At 40.8% G+C, this 15,815-nt stretch overlaps 2 protein-coding genes across 3 annotated transcripts in view; one reads left to right on the top strand and one right to left on the bottom strand.

Annotated features, from left to right (window-relative positions):
- The window catches only part of FBXL13 (F-box and leucine rich repeat protein 13), a 245,219-nt gene that overhangs the window by 111,251 nt on the left and 118,153 nt on the right, over positions 1 to 15,815 (top strand). For both annotated transcript variants that reach the window (XM_064575384.1, XM_064575385.1), the window contains 2 exons: positions 11,691 to 11,743; positions 15,563 to 15,663. In XM_064575384.1, the coding sequence (XP_064431454.1) occupies positions 11,691 to 11,743; positions 15,563 to 15,663 (154 nt within the window). The remainder of the gene's footprint in view (positions 1 to 11,690; positions 11,744 to 15,562; positions 15,664 to 15,815) is intronic.
- Positions 1 to 15,815, bottom strand: part of LRRC17 (leucine rich repeat containing 17) — a 32,174-nt gene that overhangs the window by 6,857 nt on the left and 9,502 nt on the right. Inside the window, exon 2 of the mRNA XM_064575386.1 lies at positions 8,213 to 9,120. Within this exon, the coding sequence (XP_064431456.1) occupies positions 8,213 to 8,984 (772 nt within the window). The 5' untranslated portion in view covers positions 8,985 to 9,120. The remainder of the gene's footprint in view (positions 1 to 8,212; positions 9,121 to 15,815) is intronic.

The following is a 15,815-nucleotide window of genomic DNA, read 5'->3' as shown; positions in this document are numbered from 1 at the left end:
TTGACTTGTTGCCTCTGCTTCCGCATCACCACATATTCCCTGAATCCTTGTGATTTAGTTTATACTCCACCACTCCTAGATGCCTGGATTCCTCAGGAACAACAATAACAGTATTATTGTTATTATTATTATAGAAAAAGCCTCTGGAAAAAGAGTCCAGGTTCTTTTTCACAGGTGAACAGGAAATCAGGGCTCACCTAATTTGTCTTTACTATTTGTTTCTCTTTAAATCATGCTTTTAAAAATATATAGTGTTTATGTTATATTTTAGTGTAGTATTTGTACTTTAGCAAAATATTCTAAGGTTTTATTTAATTTTAAGTAAAGCAAGTGAAAACTTTGAAGAGACACATACCTGTTTCCACAAAAGAAAACGAGAAGCAGTAAAATGTCCAGATTAATTGACATCTGAGAAATAGCGTGGCCCAAAGGCTTTCTGAATAAAATTTGTTGAACTGGGTACAGTAAAATAAGCTTATAATAGGTGGTATCCATTTATCCATAATGCCCTTTTTGGTACAGAATAACTGAATTGCTGATAATTTTTTCAAAATAGTAAAAAAAAAAAAACCACCCAAAAAAACCCCACTTTAGTATTTAGAACTTATCCCATAATATATTTACTTTCATAAAGACTCAGGCTTGTTTTTTCCCTCTTTTAATACACAGAATCCATGGTCTTAAATGGAATGGCATTGGTAGTTCGTTCTTTAGTATCCTCATTATTGCTAAATTTGCTTTTTCTTCTTGATGGGATCTCAGTATCTTGATATCTATGTGCAGGAACTGTTCTAGGTGTTCTAACAAGTATTAAATGACAAGAACACTATGGACTAAGTATTATTATTATTCTCATTTTACAGATGAGGAAACTGAGGCACAATTTTCCCATAGTCATAGCCCTAGGATTTAAACACACATGCTAGCTTCAGAATATATACTTCTATCCACTATGCTCTGCTGCCTGTTCCTGGGAACTTTCTGCCCCATTTATGCTGTTCTATCTGCCCTAGAATTCTCAAGACTGGCAAAGACTAAAGTTGGAATGGGAGAACAACTGAGATGGAGTCAATATATTGGGGTGGCCATGAGACCTTCCTAGCTCTATATTTACAATGACATCTCCCAGTTTTCAATTGGGCATTAACATTAATACTACCTTTACCTGCTTTTCCTCAATTGGTAAGTCCTCACCATCAGACATAGTATACATTTTACAGATTGCTTTCATTTTTGTACCTTCCCCACCATAGAAGCTTCATGGTGGAGGCTTAGGACAATGCCTAATACATCCTAAATAAACAATGATATGTGGCAGACAGCTTCTAAAATGGCACTCAATGTTCTTCTCTACTGATACGTATGCCCTTGTGTCAACCCCTCCCCTTGAATATGGCCTGAACCTAGTGACTTGCTTCCAACAATAGAATGCAGCAAATGTGATGGGATGTCACTTCCACAATTAGGTTACAAGAAATTGTGACTTTCATTTTGCCAGCAGACTCTCTTCTGCTGACTTTGACAAAGTAAGCTGTCATGCTGGAGAGGCCTATGTGGCCAGAAATTAAGGGTGGCCTCTGGCAAACAGCCAGCAAGGAATTCAGACCCTCAGTCCAACAACCCTTTAGGAACTGAATTCTGCCAATGGCCATATGAGCTTGGAGGAAGAGTCTTTCCCAGTTGAGCCTTCGATGAGACCATAGGTATGAGTCCTGGTCAATACACTGATTGCAGCCTTGTGAAAGATGTGGAAGCAGAGGACCTAGCTGGTCTGGTTTCCTGATCCACAGAAACTGTGAGATAATAAATGTGTGTTGTTTCAAGCCATTAAATTTTGTGGTAATTTATCATAGTCAGCAACAGATAATACATTATAAATAATAAAAGCCAATTTAAGTGTTGAGTTTAATGATTTAAGAATACTAAGGACTCTTGTAATAAAAATGATTTTAAAATAGGGAGTGATCTCATTTTTGTCCTTTGGTAAGGCATTGTTCTGTTTGACCTAGAATTTTGTCTGCCAATATATTGAAAGGTTAAAGATTTTAAGACTTGAACTTATTATAATGTTGCAACAGTGAGGTAATCCTCCCTTTATGATCATCAAGACCCTAACTGGAGAGCTATATTCTCTCTTGGGTCCTACATGTAAACAAGGAGATGGAGATCCCAGCAATAATTAAAAACCATGGAGACAACTGAGGACAGATCAAAGAAATAATTTTTTGACATTAAATGTTTGGAATAATTATTGAAAATGTCTGTGGCATTTTCTTAGGTTTCAGAAGCAGAATAGGGTTTTATTTCACAATACTCAGGATCTCACCTCTTCTTAGTTACTCAGCTGCTACCATATTGGTCTAAGCCACTATCAGCTCTTGTCTGGATTATCCCCAAAGTGTCCTAAGCCCATGTGATACAGTCAAAACATAGATCATGTCATTTTCCCAGATGGCTTCCAGTCCTCCAGACGGTAGAATCCTCCTGTTGTTCCCATCTCACTATGAATAAAAGCCCAAGTCCTCATTAAGGTCCAATAAAGCCATTAAGGACTATAGGTCTTCCTTGCCACCATAGGCAGTATCTCCTAGGTTCTGGAAAGCAGGCTGTTTATCAGGACTTGCTTGCTAAACCCACATCTGCTGGGTTGGACATGGAGTGAATGACAGAGACCTCCCAAGCAACCACTGTAGGACAAGCTGAAGTGAGTAAACCACAAATTAATGGGTAGAAAAAAATGTTTATGAGAACTCCCTGAAACCCAACTTAAGCAGTGTGACGGGCCTGTGGATGCTAGAAAGGGACTATGAATTGCAGAACCAACTTTGGCATTGTCAGCAGTAAGAATAGGGTAAAAATAGGATCCACAAGTAAAACCAGGAAATGCAACCCAAAGCCTTTACTCGTATGGCTTAGAAAAACATGGAAAAATCTTATGTGTTGTACTGATGAGTAAAAACAGTTCTTTAGTTCTTTTATCTTAAACTTGAATGAGAATTGCAAATATTGATGCTAAGTGTGTGTTTCTTTGATAAAGATTATATAAATACGAATTTCCCCAGGCCACAAGTCACATTTGGTCAATGCCCCCATTTCTAGACCAGGCACCACAGAGTTACTTGCTGCTACTTAAAATTCCTGGTGAACACTCAAAAAATACCTCATGTACTCTATTATCACCCTTGACAACCTTACCCCTCCCCAACCAAAACCTGCTGAGTTTGAGGAGTAAACTGGAAAATTTTCTCCACGTAATTTCCCATTTAGTGGGCTATCTTAGTTGTCAGCAATGTCAGAACTACTCTGAAGGCTCAGTAACAGCAGGCAAAGAGCCATAAATGACCCTGATTTTGCAAATAAAATCTTACTAATCATTGTTCAAACAAGCAGTGAAATTAACTTCAGAGACAGCTAAGAGCAATTTACCTGCATAATTCTCCCCGGCCCTAATCTTAGAAGTAAAATGAATACTTAAAAATTGTAAATTAGGGCGCCTGGGTGGCTCAGTCGTTAAGCGTCTGTCTTCAGCTCAGGTCATGATCCCAGGGTCCTGGGATCGAGCCCCACATCGGGCTCCCTGCTCTGCGGGAAGCCTGCTTCTCCCTCTCCCACTCCCCCTGCTTGTGTTCCTGCTCTCGCTATGTCTCTCTCTGTCAAATAAATAAAATCTTTAAAAAAAAAAAATGTAAATTATTCTGGTAAATGTGAAGCCAAAAGGCAGTTTTCAACTCTCACGTTCATGGATTTTTGGCAAATCCATTTACCTCAATATGGCATAAATACGCCTTTCAACTAATCTCACATTTATTCCCTTTGAGAGACTAAGTTTTGTCGGCCAAGTGCCTGTCCTCCAGTGAATAGAGCTATTATTTCTTTTTCTTGCTGTCAAACGTTTAAGGCAAAATCAGTGATCTTTGCGGTCTGTGTGGTCAAACTGGCACATATTGGGTACCCTATGCACACCATTTGATTTTCATCATCTGTCAGCCAGGAAAGGCACAACTCCTGAGTTAGGGGAATCTGTATTTGAGTTTCCTGTGTGCTTCTTGTACATGGTATTTTGTACAGAGCCTAAGAGGAGAGTCAGTACTGGGAGAAAGCAGCCAGAAAGCTTTTCTATATTTTTCTTTCTTTCTTTTTTTTTTTTTCTCTATATTTTTCTTGGTTAATAGATGTACCTAGACTCTTGAAGGAAGAAATGACATTGCATGGCGGTCAATGGCTTGGGGACTGCCTGTGTGACTTTAGAAGGGCAACTTAGCTTCTGTTTCCTCCTTTATGAGGGTAATAATAGTGCTCTTTGAAGGTTATGAGGAGTAAATTACATAATGCATGTAAACTACCATGTCTTAGGCACACGGAGCATTTAGTTGACAGCTAATTAATACCACTGCTAGTTCTACTCTTGATAGCATGTTTTAGGCTTCTTTAGATTCTACATAGTATCTAACATGTGGAACATAAGCAAAAGTATTACTACACTTTGGCAGGGATTCTTCATATTTGACATTTGGTATCTATTTATAGAATGGAATAAGGAAAATGACAGTAAATTAAATTCAGATTGTCATACTTGAATTCTAGCCATGATTTTTTATTTATTTATTTATTTATTTATTTATTTATTTATTTATTTATTTATTCATGAGAGACAGAGAGAGAGAGAGAGAAGCAGGCTCCCAAGGAGCAGGGAGCCCGATGTGGGACTCGATCCCAGGACCCTGGGATCGTGACCTGAGCTGAAGGCAGACGCTTAACCATCTGAGCCACCCAGGCGCCCTCTAGCCATGATTTTTAATTCTATGTATTTTTATTTTTAAAGGTTGCTTAAATTATTGCTTTTTTCTTTTTTTTTTAAAGATTTATTTATTTATTTGAGAGAGAGTACATGAGAGGGGGGAGGGTCAGAGGGAGAAGCAGACTCCCTGCCGAGCAGGGAGCCCGACGCGGGACTCGATCCCGGGACTCCAGGATCATGACCTGAGCTGAAGGCAGTCGCTTAACCAACTAAGCCACCCAGGCGCCCCAAATTATTGCTTTTGCAAGAACAAAGAAAGCTCAGTTATTATCATCCGTCTAAAGCACATGGCCCTGTGCCAGGAAGTACCTGGGAGTACAGGAGGTTTAAGAGACAACACCATTGCCTTTTAACTTATGGGAATCAACAATCCCCCATGATGAAAAACAAACAATCAACTGAATCAATAGATTTATATCAACCATAGTGAAAGCAATTTATATTGATATTAAAAGACAAAACTACCCTTTATTTTGTAATCTAAAAGGTCTATGCTCTGATTTATGTAGTCATTAATGTCTGGAGGAACTTGAGTTGTCCTTACATGGATGAGCCAGTATTATTATATATATAAAGTGTGTATGCCATGAAACTTTACATTGTTTCCAGCAAATAATATGTGTATTTTAAAACAAGGGGCACTGTCTGCATCCCAAATTTATGGGGCATATCTGGAAGGCTGTGTTTAGACAACAATAAGTTGAGGAAAGAAAAAAATAAAAAATGTATCTGTTTTTATAAGTTGACATTTGCCAAAAGAAAATGGGACAAAAATATCATGGAAAATAAGACAAAGGCAGAAATAGGCTCATTGTGGAGGGAAATAGACCAAGAGCAGTAAAGCAGTAAAAATGGAAGCTATTTCCCTTCACGTTATTTTGTTGTTGTTGTTTTAATTTTTTTTAAAGTAGGCTCCACACCCAGCAGGGAGCCCAACACGGGGCTTGAACTCACAACCCAGGACTTGAATTCACAACCCTAAGATCGAGAGTCAGTGCCTAACCGACTGAGCCGCCCAGGTGCCTGCACGTTATCTATTCTTAAATTATAGTGTAATCTAGCTGTAGAAGTCTTCAATTTTGTGTTGATGGCATTTTTCTCAGATAATTAATGAACCTAACTATACATATTTTCTCTTTATCACCTATTGTAGCAAGTGCAAATTAACTTTAGCTTGAGGGGAGAGCCTCAGCTATATCAAGTAATTTTTTCTTTTTTTTTTTTTTTAAGATTTTATTTATTTATTTGACAGAAAGAGATACAGCAAAGAGAAGGAACACAAGCAGGGGGAGTGGGAGAGGGAGAAGCAGGCTTCCTGCCGAGCGGGGAGCCTGATGTGGGGCTTGATCCCAGGGCCCCGGGATCACGACCTGAGCTGAAGGCAGACGCTTAACGACTGAGCCACCCAGACGCTCCTATCAAGTAATTTTTCTAACCCAAGTCTAGGATTAGCAACTCTGGTATTAATTTTTTTTAATTAAGTTTTTAATCTAAGCATCACAAAGGCACTCCTAGTAACACATGCTTTTCAGCATGGAATATTAAGTACTCACTGTAACAACATCAGGGAAATTCTAACCCAATCTGGCTGCAGAGAAACAGCATACACTGACTTTTCTGGAATTCTTTATGCTTCCATTGTTGAGGCAGCTTTTTGTTTCAACATGATCAGATTAAGGAAGACGGCAGGATCAGGCAGACCAAGGTTCGAATCTTTGCTTTGCTGCTTACCTGCGAAACCTCAACCAAATGACTGAACCTCCCTAAGCTTCATTTTTCCCAACTGTAAATGGGGATCCTACTACTTTCCTGGAAGCTGTGGACAGCATGTGTGTGGAGTACCTGGAGAACAGTAGGTGTTCAATGAGTGAGCACTTTCTCTCAAACTCAGAGGATCCTGGAATGGCATCTCCCTGGTTATGATGCCGTAATTGTTCTCCTATGGCAGCAGATGATACACATTTCACAGGGTGTTGTAGCAAGCACCCCTTTCCATGTCCCAAGGCCTTGGTGTGCTCTAACAAGGTGCCCCTCTGGAGTCTGAGAAGGAGGGCAAGGCTTGAGCACTTCTTTGCTGATAAATGAACAGATTTTCTCCTGGTTCAGGTTGCCTGCTTCTTCAGCGTCAACAAATTCCTGCCTGTGGTTCCCCTGAAAGGAGCCTGAGTTTCTGTGTTGCTCTTAACCTTCTCTTTTTGTTCTTAAAGAAACAAAACAAAGCAAAACCTCCTAAACTAAATGGAAGGAACGACACCATGTTCTGATATGACCCTAACCCAATGACATCTAGCTTTAGTTGAATAGTATGAATAAGTCATTAATCCATGCCAGAAATGAAACAGACACTGTCCGGGGCACCTGGGTGGCTGTCGTTAAGCGTCTGCCTTCAGCTCAGGCCCTGTTCCCAGGGTCCTGGATTGAGCCCCGTGTCGGGCTCCCTGCTCAGTGGGGAGCCTGCTTCTCCCTCTCCCACTCCCCCTGTTTGTGTTCCCTCTCTTGCTATATCTCTCTGTCAAATAAATAAAATCTTAAAAAAAATAAAAAAGAAAGAAAGAAAGAAACAGACACTGTCCTATGGCAGGTTATCCTAGGGTAGATTAGCAGTTCCCAGATCATACTTCAAGAACATCTACACTAACCTGTCAAGAGCATTACTAAAATTTCCCATTTTCTTATTTTGTGAATTAATCCTGCATGTGCAGACCCTGCTCAGTATCAGACCAAGACTGTGGGCTGTAAAACTCAGCAATGATTTTTTTAGGAAGTAGGTAATATTCTGGAAAGATTTCCTTAGCCTCAGTTTTCTTGGATTAACTACTTTCAACTTAGTTCTTTCAATATTTTTAGGTTTTAATTTGGGAACAATGAAGATACAGGATATTAGCAAGCGTTTATTAAAACCTTGAGACCAGATTCTTAGAAGTACGGACACGAGGTCACTACATCCCACTTGGCCTCCCTCTCACAGTGCTCGTGCCTGTCCTCTTCCACACGTGATTTCCCTTGAGGTAATTGTCCCACAGATGCACGCCGTGTTTTCGCTTTAAGTCACATTAGGTAGACAGCATTTGGACTTGTTTTTTATACCCAATTGTTTACCTAAATTATATGACATTGTGATTTAAGATAAAGGGGATTCTTGACAGCCACAGCTTCTGATTAGCAAGAGTAGGACCCAACTGGCTGCCCTTCCTGAGCACAGCTCCTATCCTCCTCTACTGTCCCCCCAAATCACCAACCACGTTGAGTCTGAACCCTAGAAAAGCTTGGAGTAAATTCCACTGTCATTGGGGAAAGACCTCTGGTGGAACTGACACCAGGAATCCCAAGGCATGGTGGAGTGGAGGGAGGGTCTAAGATTCAAAGAGCATTTTTAATCATCCACGAAAAGGGAAAACTAAGAAGCTTACAAACCTTTCCGTTTGCAGTCCAGCGTTTGTATGGGAAACACGTAATTGTAGCAAAGAGAGGTGTCCACCTCGGGCTTGATGACAGGGGGTCTCCCGGACACTTGGGGTCTCGGGTCTAACTGTTCGCTTTCTTCTTCATTGCATAACTGTTCAGATTTTATCTGCCGCAGTTTTGTGTTTTTCAGTTCGTGGGGGCTTTCACACTTGGCGTAGTTCCCCAAATTCCGGTTTCTTGGAATCCGCAACATGGAAATAAGCGTTTCCATCTCACAAGTACAGTGCCAGGGGTTGTCGTAAAGACGCAGGTAGCTCAGGAGAGGCGTATAAATGAACACTTCCTCCGTCAAGACTTTGATTTGGTTGTGCTGCAGGAGGAGAGTGGTCAGTTTATTTAAACCAAAGAAAGCCTCGCTCTCAATTTTGGAGACCTCATTCTGTTGCAGATCCAGGCTCTTGAGCCTTTTAAACCTGGAAAACATCCTGTTCTTCAATATGCGGATCTTGTTTCTTGCTAACAACATGTGCAGCAAATCCTGAGGCCAGTCAGGCAGCACGTAAACTAGTTTTCTTTCCTGGCAATCTAAGTATTTCTCGTGAAGATACGTGTAGACTTCGCAGGGGAGGCCTGGTGCGTAGCGTTTGACCGGGCTGGAGCCTCTCCTGCTCCCACCCGCCCGGCCATGATTCGCTCGGCCTCTCGGGCCCCCGGGGCTTGCCTTGCGGAGCTCAGCGGCTTCACAGAAGAAGAGCAGAATTACCACGGTAACCACGCGCATCCTGACATCCAGCTGGTCCAATTACTTGGTGTGACAGACGGAACAATGAAAGTATTCCTCTGAAATCCAAGGTTGGGTAATCTTAACGAATGCAGTTCAGGAACGATGAGACCCAGCTGAGGTACGAGGGGAGTCTCTAGGTTGCAGGAGAAAAAAATATATGAAGAGCCATTGTGAGCATTGTGGTAATAACAGCAGCTTTAAAAAAAAAATTCATTTTCTTTATATATATATTTTATTGTAGTATAATTGACATATAACATTATGTTAGTTCCAGTTGTATAACATAATGATTGGATATTTAATAAGTTTTTTTTAAGCAAAGACATTGCAATTAATAAAGGCACATTCTGAACGGTGGTGTAGTGCACCCTCCCACTTGCCTGGTTTGGTGGCTAAACGTTTGGGCCCTGAGTTGGAATGAAGACTCTCCTAATTCCTTACGTATGTGACCTCATGGGGCACCTGGGTGGCTCAGGCAGTTAAGCGTCCGCCTTAGGCTCAGGTCATGTTCCCGGGGTCCCGGGATCCAGCCCCACATCCTGCTCCTTGCTCAGCAGGGAGTCCGCTTCTCCCTCTGCCTGCAGCTACCCCCTGCTTGTACACACACACACACACACACACACACACACACACACACACACTTTCTCTCTCTCTCTCTGACAAATAAATAAATAAAATCTAAACAAACAAAAAAACAACTATGTGATCTCAAGCTAGTTATTTAACCTCATCTTCAGTATCTGTAAAATGGGGCTGAGGATACCGTGTAGTGTTGTTGGGAGAATGAAACAGGCTCATGCGCAGAAGACACTCATCAGTGCCAGGTCCCGGGGAAGTACTCCACAGTGTTAGGGCTTAGCATCAGGAAAACTGAGACATGTAATGTATCAGCACAATTGGATTCAAGACATTAAAGGGATTCTTCTTACAGCCTTGAGACATGCAAAAAAAAAAAAAAAAAGAGTAGGTCTCCAATGGCTGTCCTCCCCAGCTTATTTTTTTTCTTTCCTGGACTGTCTCCCAGTTAACCAGCCACACTGAATGTGAGATCCAGAAATGCTCAAAGTATACTGCCCTGTCCTTGTCAAGTCTTGCATATCTTGGCTCGAATGTCACCTCAGCAAAGCCTTCTCTGAGCACTCTATTTAAAGTGGCACCTTTTCCACTTGCTAGCCACTCTCCACTCCCTTTTTTATTTTTCTCCGTAGTACTTATCACCATCTGTCAAAGTAGAGATTTTACTTCTTTTGTTTACTGTCAGTCTCCCCCATCTAGGATGTGAACTGCCCAAAGGCAGGGATTTTCATCTTGTTTGTTCACCGCTGTATTTTTGGACCTGTAGAGTTTCTGACACATAACGGTTTCTTGATAAATACTTGTTGAATGCACGAATTACTTACTCTCACGTAGCTATTCTATACAAATATTAATATCATCAGTTTAGTTATTACATTGTTTTCAGAATCAGTTTATAATTAATAACATTTCTGTTGTTATTATTGTGGGGCTAAGTGGTTATGAGCAGCAGATGTGTTTTCTATTCATTGTAGCAGTGTGAATGCCAGGATCACCCCCCTGCCTGGAGTCTTCCTGCTTGATGGGGGTCTCCCCCACCTCGAATGACTTCCCCCTCTTTGCCTCATGCATTTCTCCCCTTTACTGTTTTGTGTCCTCTCCCCTAGATACTTCTTTTCTGTCTCAGATTTGGAGTTTTACTTCCTGTCGGTATAGACCGGAGTGCAGACTGGGTAACGCTCTGCTATCCAGATCTTTGTGTGCATGTGTAATCTTCCCTGCGAGACCATCAGCTGTGCAGTTTCCTCTAGTCCCAGAGTTAGTCAGGCACTTGGCCATTCGGATCCTCCACTTCTCTGTCTGCAATTCATTGTAAACTGTATGTAAACCTCATTTAAACAAATCATAGGGACGCCTGGGTGGCTCAGTCGTTAAGCGTCTGCCTTCAGCTCAGGTCATGATCCCAGGGGTCCTGGGATCGAGCCCCGCATTGGCTCCCTGCTCTGTGGGAAGCCTGCTTCTCCCTCTCCCACTCCCCCTGCTTGTGTTCCCTCTCTCGCTGTCTCTCTCTCTGTCAAATAAATAAATAAGATCTTAAAAAAAGATAAATATTTTGTTAATTATTATGCATGCTGAATTATTTCTAATATCCATGCTGATGTATGAGGGGAACATGTGCTGATGTCTGTAACTTACTTTAAAATGCATAAAAAATAAGATGGATTGAAGGATAGATAGAAAGATGGATGTATAGATGCAAATACAGTGGAATATAAATAGAATCTAGGTAGCGGGTATACCATTCTTCAAGTTCAACTTTTCTGTGTTTGAAAATTTTTACAATAAAATGATAAAACAAAACCCAAAAAAGTCGTGCCACGAAAAAAAGCAGGTTGGTTTTCTTCCCAGCTAAAAGCTCTAAGTATATACTGTTTTCCAAAGTAGTATTTTCCTTCTTTCCCCTTTCTTCTGTAGTCCTCAAATGATAATAAACATGTGTATATATTTTAACTTTAAAGCCAGAAGAAATTGGTTGCTGGGAAAAGGAACCATATACTTAGAACAAATTACTTGCCAAGGGTTTTGTTTGTTTTCTAGTGAATACACTGCATTGAACGTAGGAAGGAAAATTTTAAGTTTAAACATTTGTGCTATGTGGTTTAGTGATGTTTAACTTGTTCGGTTTAGGCCTCTGTAGAAATCTGCAAGAGCTGAATGTCTCTGACTGCCCAACACTCACAGTGAGTATATGAAGCTTTAAAAATTTTACTCTTATTTATATAGATTCAGACTTGGATATTGCAGTGCCAATACAGAGATTTTGCCAAAATACATGCCTGTGTGCTCATTTAGGATCAAATGTGTAAAAAAGCAAACTATGTTAAACATTGGCAAGAAGTTTTATCCCATTTGTATAATGCTATTATTAATCCTGTAGCTATATGCCCAAGGTTGGAGTCTCTGGAAAGTGGAAACTATTCAACAATTACACAAAAATGAACTATATTTATATTTAGGGCCATGTGTGTATGAGACAGAAAAAAATTGGGTCCCAGTAAAGACAATAGGCTCATTTTAGTGGTCTTCATGGCTACCAATTGTGTGCAAATGGAGACAGAAATGAACATATTACCCTGGGCGGTTCCTTCCTGGTCCCTGTCAGGTTTTTTTACCCTGATCAGGCTTTTCTTTTACTTCCAATCTGTCTTCCCCCGTGAGCACGTACACTTTCTAAGAGGCAGATCGGATCATTTCACTGCCATTTTCCATCATTTATACACACATTCGTGTGTCATCTACATTATTCGATAAAGTCAAAGCTCTTTAACATTACTATGCCTTGGGAGACCCTCGGTGGTCTTGCCTCTGCCTCCTTTCCCAGCCTCCTCTTGCTCCAATTCCTGCACACACATTAAGTTTCAGCAACCATACACTGCTACAATTTCTTTGCTGCATGAGCCAAGCTGCTCCTTGTTTGTTTTGCTTCTGCTCGGGCTGTGCTCTTTGCATGGAGTGCCCTTTTGCTTTGTCCTCAGGTGTTGCTTTCCTTTTTGTCAGGCTTTAAGGCTTACTTTAGGTACCACCTCCTTTACCAAGACATCCCTGTCCCCCAGGGCTGGGTTTGTTGCTGCTCCTCTGGGTCCCTATAACAAGTAGCCCTCATCACAGCATTTCTGCCTCCTCCACTAGCCCAAGAGGCCCAAAGGGCAGGAGCTGTGTCTTATTTTCTGTGGTAGTCCTAGCACACAGCACAGATATTGCTATAGTAAATAGTCTACAACATTAAGAAGGAATGAACTTGTATGGAGATACCGAGTAGGTAATGGAGAGCATGGCATAGAACTTGAGATTCCATCTTGGGTTGACATTTTTGTATTCTTAATTACATTACAAAAGTGAATATGATCAACCTAGAGAGAGAAAGTAGGTATGAGAAGAGAATTTAGGATTGAACCTTGGAGATTGCTGACTTTTAAAAGTAGGTAGAGGAGAAAAAATAGCAAAGAATCTTAAGAAAAAACAGTAAGAGGGGGCTCCTGGGTGGCTCAGTTGGTTAAGCATCGGCCTTTGGCTCAGGTCACGATCCCGGGGTCCTAGGATCGCGTCTTATATCAGGTTCCCCGCTCACTGGGGAGTCTGCTTCTCACTCTCCTCCCTGATCCTGCTCTCTCTTGCTATCTCTCTCTCTCTTTCTCAAATAAATAAATAAAATCTTAAATAAAGAAAAGACGAAACAGTAAGAGAAGTAGGGTGAAAACAGAAGAGCCTGATTTTGTCATGCTCTTCATTAAGCAGCAACTCTAGCATGACATCCACACCTCCCAGAGTCGTCATTCTAGTTCTTTCTTTCAAACTTCTGTTTCATTCTGTGGAATGAAACCTACTACATTAAAGATATATTTATCTTTATCTAAAAAGATATATAGGGAATTTATATGCTATAAAATATAAGTGTTAGAGGGAATTGAAAATGAATCAAGTTTCAGTTCCTGCCCTCAGGGAGCTTCAGTTCTACACTTGAATAACAGATCACAGTCTTTAAATTTGCCTCTCTAATAGGAAACAAATGCCATCTGCATTGAATTTGTGAACATCAAAGTCTTTTCCAATTTTGGAGTCTAATACTAGGCTGATAATTTTATCCAGCCACACTTTACTATTGTTTTTCCCTTTCAAGCATAGACTGGGAGACAGGTTTACATTTAACGAATTGAGTAACATTCATTCACAAAGCTTTGTTTCTAAGAAGCTTGCCTTATGAATATATTACATTCGGAAAGATTTGGGTGCATTGTGGACCAATTCAGAAACCATTTTGCAATGAAGATACTCAAACAGTGTTTGCATTTATGTGCTCATGCATTTGGGGGCTGAACCTTGAGCTCCTTTAAATGCTGAGCATGGGATTCGTCTGAAGTTTCTTCGATGTCCAAGCTCCTCCAGACAGGAAAATGCAGTGAATGGTTTGCTTCCTTATCTTAAAGGAAAAATGAGCTTCCTCTTTGGTACATAAAACATACTTCATCTTCCTCTTCCTGGCCCCATATTTGCATCTTCTCTGTGGCTACCTCCCCGAGGGTGTATTAGCCAGCTTCCTATCCTTTCCTTGCTCCATCTCACTTGCATTTTGGCCATTCAATAGGTGCATAATCACTTTGATATTTGGTTGGCACCATGAAACATTTTTGAAGATGGATTTCATTTATATTAAATTACAATGCCATTTATTACGATTCTTCATTCCTTCTGGGAAAGTTGTACCATATATATATATATATTTTTTTTATTATTATTATTTTTTACTCTATCCACGTATACTAAATCCTGCATTTTAGTGGTGGAATGTGTAGGAAAATTGCTGGCAGCTTGAATGCAGTGGCAAGAATACAGTGCTTACTGAATCCCTGCACTTGCACTCATGCAGCGTCAGCACACAGAGCATTTCCTATAGCAGAACTGCAGGAATTTGTTATTGTATTATCCATGACTCCGAGAAATAGCTAGGAATAGAATGCTAAACATTAATGATCCTACTGAAAATAAACCTTTGCCATCCTTAGTGGTGTTGGAGGTGGCCCTATTGAACATGCAGAATTCTTTCCCAAACCATATTCCCTAGGCAAGGGACAATTTACTTCTTCCAGCAATGGCCTATTCTTTCTAGGACCGATGTGCCACAAATATTTAAAACTAGCTGACCTTGTCGGTGTTCCTGGGGAGACTCATCCACCATCATTAAATAAATAAAAACCTGCTGCTACTTACTCATACTAGAGCATTTTACAAGCAGTTACCCATACAAGAAGCAGCTCCACCACAATCAAAGCTTGCAATTCATTTGGTCTTGTAAATGTCAGTTTAGGGCTGAGGCTTGAAATGACTATTTGTTTTCCTGTCTCTCTCATGTCACAGTCGCTCTGTTTTCTTGTACCTCAGTGTCAGCTCTGGGGGAGGGCTGCTTGCATCTGGAGAGTCTCACCCACAACACCCTCAACACTGAACTTCATGTTCAAAATGTATGTACCTTTTTTTTTTCTTTTGCTTCAGACCATTTCAAGTAAATTTGGTGAGATTCTGTTTAGCTGTTTTTATATGTTCACTATAGGACCACAGAAACTTAATTACACACACACACACACACACTTCCATAAATATATATGTGTAAATATGGACTCACTTTTACTATTCCTGTCTTTCAGAATGATTTTAGCAAGTTTAAAAATAGATCAGGTTTTAATCACTTTCATGCATCTGAAGAGTCAGGAGTGGTTGACACTTTGACCCTTGAGCTCAAATTTCCTGTCAGCGTTGAACTTGCAAGGGTTCAAATTTTAACAAAGTGTCACTGTGATGGAATGGGATTTTATTTCCAAAGAAAGGGCAGGGGAGAGAGTAGTGAAGCTTCAAACAAAACCATCACCTTCTGTTTAATTTGATTTACAACTAATAACCAAGAATATGAAGAGACCAAGGCCTGCATGTACTTTTTCGGAGAGAGATAATGGGGAAATCACAAAACCTGCTAGACTTTGCTAATTCTCCCCTCTGTTTTCATGCAGGATGAATCAATGAGATACATCTCCGAGGGCTGTCCTGGAATCCTGTACCTCAATTTATCCAACACCACCATCACCAATAGGACGATGCGAATCCTGCCCAGGTAAGGCTTGTGGTATCTGTATGACCCTGGAAAGAGCTCTGCCCCTCGAGGCTCTGGCTCGCTCCAGCATTCCCCTCCTGCCAACACCCCCTCCCCCAATGTGGCACCACGATGGTGGTAACGGCACTGCTGCTTTCACGTCCCCAAGCTGG

Source organism: Mirounga angustirostris, unplaced genomic scaffold (genome assembly GCF_029215605.1).
Source record: "Mirounga angustirostris isolate CCGP_5_RB_7025 unplaced genomic scaffold, mMirAng1.0.hap1 SCAF_12, whole genome shotgun sequence".
NCBI lineage: Eukaryota > Metazoa > Chordata > Mammalia > Carnivora > Phocidae > Mirounga > Mirounga angustirostris.
This window is presented reverse-complemented; position numbering and strand designations above follow the sequence as displayed.